Raw genomic sequence first — 3,750 nt, forward strand, 5'->3', positions numbered from 1 at the left:
CACGATTTTAACTTGTAGCACATCATTGGTGACTTCACATATTTTACATCATAATCCTAATTGGTTTCCATGTATACACTTACAATTAACAAATAATATTTCCTCAAAAATGAAAATTCCAATTATTCTAGTCATCTCTAAACTTGATCTTATCTTGTCTTCTTTGCATTTTTCTTCTCTATTTCCTTTCTCTCTATATAAAGAAGCATCTTTAGCCTACACCATTTCAGAAATATCAGATACATTTCTCTGGTTAATTGGTATGAGCGAATGATAATTTTTTTTCTAGACTGAAAAAACAGGATTCTGTTTTTACTTTGAAGAAGAGAAGATGGTTCCAACTTGCTTTAGATTCAGTCCCATAGATGAAGAGCTGATAGAAATCCTGCACCAGAAAGTATCTGGGAATATTGCCATGGCGCCTTTCGATTTCATTGTTGAAAGAAATATTTATGATTCAGAGCCACAAGATCTTCATTGTCAGACCTTTTCCCTTCTTCTTTTTCTTCCTCTTGATCATAGATAAATTAATTTGTAAAGTAATTTTCTGATTATCGTACGAATGCTGACTATGAGTCTCTTATTTTCTGGTTTATCTATGTTTTCTTATTCAGTTGCATGTCTGAGTCACTTTTTGGCATATGAAAGTGTATAATATTAATACGTAAAGCTATCAGTTTAGGTGTCCTAAGATCATATGTCTGAATATGAAAGACAATAGAATCCCACCTTTCATGGAACATGCATTAATCAGATCAGACCAACAATCATATAGTTCCCATGTTTCATCCATCTTTTCAATCCCTACCTACTAACTTCTTTACCTTGGATTTCAAGTCAAGTCAGAAAATGCAACTGTGAGTATGACGCGATAAAAATCTCTCGCCCACCATGCCGTTAAATGAATCTTAAGTGGCTCTTCTACCAATAAGTACTACAACCATAACAAAACTAGGGAGATGGAAAGTTTTTATGGTGATTAAATTTATTTCTTGCAAGTAGTTATGCATAATTCTATGTTCTTTGAGTAGTGTTCGAGTTTCTCTTTCTATAAATCAAAAAATAAATTTATTTGTTTCTCCATTTTGAGACTCTTACATAGTGAAATTTATGTGGTTTGTGCAGGGACTCAAAATGTGGCTTTAAACAAGAATGAAAGGTATTATTATTGTAAGAGGGAGAGTGACTCAAGAGAAGTGACAGGTCGTGGATGGTGGAAGGCAACGAGCCATGTGAAGACAATTTGTGCTAAAGGACAAGTGCTGGGTTATAAAAGACCCCTAACTTTTCACAGGTTTAAGGATAACAAAAGAAACCGCAAACATGCTATCAAGACAGACTGGATCATGCATGAATATGGCCTCAAATCTATTCCAACGGTTTATTTCCTATCCGCCCTTTTTATTCTCTACTTTTTCTTCACAACATTTTTTTATGCAAAATTGTTTATATTTAGATATTATATACTGTTAGTGAACAACAAAATAATATTTCATAAAAAATTAATTTTAAATATATTTTAAAGATTAATTAAGTGTATTTTATTTTTAAAACTTCTAAAATTTAAAATTAATTTTTTGTGAAATTTTATTTTATGGTTCACTAACATATCTATATAACATTTATATATTGATCTTAAATTAAATATAGCAATCAAGATTGTGGGTTTTCATTTCAATTTGCAAATCATTGATTCGCATTTTAGAATTCTTATATTAATTTCTAGCTTGACTTTGTTTATTTTTTACATTTTTTAAGACATTTTGAGTGAAGATAAAATCTTGTTATTTGTGTATTTATATTTATTTATTTTGTATCTAATACATATAAAAAATAAAAATTATATATTATAATTTATGTTGGTATGTTAAATATAAAATTTATTTTTTATTTTTAGCAAGTTTATATACAATTTTTTTAAAGATTTTAAATTATATCATTTTAAATTTTTTTATATTATTTTCATATCATATTTAAAATGAATCTTACTTTTTTTTTTTTTTTAATCTTGCTTACGAAGGAGTGGAGACTATGTAAGATTAAGTACAAAGGAAAAGAAAAGCTTAAAGAAGACATGACATCGATGGAGAATATCAGAAACAATGCTACTCCATTGATGAGTTTAGAAGCTGGAGGTTGCAGCAGTTCCACAAACATAAATCCCATCCAGTTGGAGTTTGCTTTTGAGGAGCAGCAGCCATTACCTGTAAACAACGATTATGAAAATGAATTTTGGTCAACCTCAAGCATAATATTTGATGATCAGCAGCAGGAATTGGGCCAGCCATCCTCATTACTTGATGCAAGTTCTTCCATGCTAATAGTTACCCCAAGCTATGGTCAAGGTCACTTTGCCCTATCAGACCCCAGGGAGCAACCATTTACGGACCTATGGTCTTGGGAGAATTGGCATTAAATTCACCCCTGTTTATACCCTGAAGCAGCCCATGTAGCTTTCTAAGGGGTTTATACCATAAGGGGTTTTAGCTCCTATTGTTGTGGTTGGAAAAAATTTAGTTTAAAAAAAATGCGTTTGAAAATATTGCAAAAATTATTGTAAAAAATTATGATTTAAGATTTCTGAGTATTTGATATTGTGAAAAATTAAATTGTCTAAATAAATAATGTTAGAAAAAAATAAGTTAATTTTGTCTAAAATAAATAATAAAGTAGATATTCAATCATTTTATCAAATTGTAACCGCACCTCCTAATTAATTTTTATAATAGACATTCTTTTAGCAATAAAAAAATACTTTATTTCAAACTATAATATGTTTAGCATTATTTTTACTTTCAAAATTTGCTTTTTAGAACACAAACTAAATGCTAAACGAAACCTCTCGTCCTAACAATTTATCCTTTGATGTGGCAATAATTTATTGGTTTAGCTATAGCATATCAGTTTTTTATGATTTTTTAAATTTTAACAATAAAACAAATTAAATTATTATCAGAATAAATTAAAAGATTGAATTAAATATAAAATTATGAGTAAATCAATAACTAGCTAATACATTTTATCATATTAAACATGCTTAATTTTGTTTAAAAAAATTTATTTATACAAGTTAGGTAGTATAAAGATATATTTGTAGATTATATGTTACTTTATTAAAAAAAAAGATTATAATTGAAAAAAATATTATAATGAATTATTTCCTTTCCTTTTCACTATTTATTAAAACAATGGTTGTTAAAATTTCTTTCCTTTATTAATTTTGACTATCCAAACAAGGGGAATTTGTACTATTTCCTTTACTTTAAAAAACTTTCCTTTCCTTTCCTTCCGTTTATTAACATTTATCCAAACATAGTGTAAAAGATGAACAAAACAGATTAAGCTATATTTAAGAGATTGACTATCAACCTAAACAAAACTTTACAATCATGCTCCCAAGAAAACTAAGAAATCTAAGTCACTATAGCTCCTAAACATATTTATTACCATTGAAATCTTCAGATATTTTAATAGTGACTTGCAAGAAGAGGCAATCACTTATTGAACTGATCTTTCACTATTAGCATAAGAAATGATGAGTTAAGCAATTTTAAACTTGTTAATAACAAGATAGCCACTTAATTATTGCAATTATTTCTCCTAATATTATCATGTCTACAAAATTTTTTGTAGCATTTCCCACCATTTTGTCATAGTATGGTGCTCGGAGAGTGTTAACAAACAAGACGATTGTCTTTTTTCGTGAAGGGTAGTTAAACCTAGATGGCAATATCTCTCCATCTTTGTGTA

The 3,750-nt window shown here is 28.5% G+C and overlaps 1 protein-coding gene across 1 annotated transcript; it reads left to right on the forward strand.

The window, feature by feature from the left end:
* Window positions 1-233: 233 nt before the first annotated feature.
* Window positions 234-2,733, forward strand: LOC111307257 (NAC domain-containing protein 2-like). The gene is made up of 3 exons (XM_022905275.2): window positions 234-479; window positions 1,126-1,379; window positions 2,021-2,733. Exons 1-3 carry the CDS (start codon window positions 332-334, stop codon window positions 2,414-2,416), a joined length of 798 nt encoding a protein of 265 aa, XP_022761010.1. The 5' UTR covers window positions 234-331; the 3' UTR covers window positions 2,417-2,733.
* Window positions 2,734-3,750: the final 1,017 nt, after the last annotated feature.

The sequence above is a fragment of the Durio zibethinus genome, chromosome 22, assembly GCF_047325235.1.
Source record: "Durio zibethinus cultivar Kanyao isolate XHJ-2024 chromosome 22, ASM4732523v1, whole genome shotgun sequence".
Lineage (NCBI taxonomy): Eukaryota > Viridiplantae > Streptophyta > Magnoliopsida > Malvales > Malvaceae > Durio > Durio zibethinus.

Excerpts from the sequence above, each read along its gene's own strand:
- LOC111307257 (XM_022905275.2), top strand. The coding sequence starts at position 332 with ATGGTTCCAACTTGCTTTAGATTCAGTCCCATAGATGAAGAGCTGATA. Across the intron at positions 480-1,125 it reads AGAGCCACAAGATCTTCATT|GGACTCAAAATGTGGCTTTA; the intron begins GTCAGACCTTTT and ends TGGTTTGTGCAG. Across the intron at positions 1,380-2,020 it reads GCCTCAAATCTATTCCAACG|GAGTGGAGACTATGTAAGAT; the intron begins GTTTATTTCCTA and ends TTGCTTACGAAG.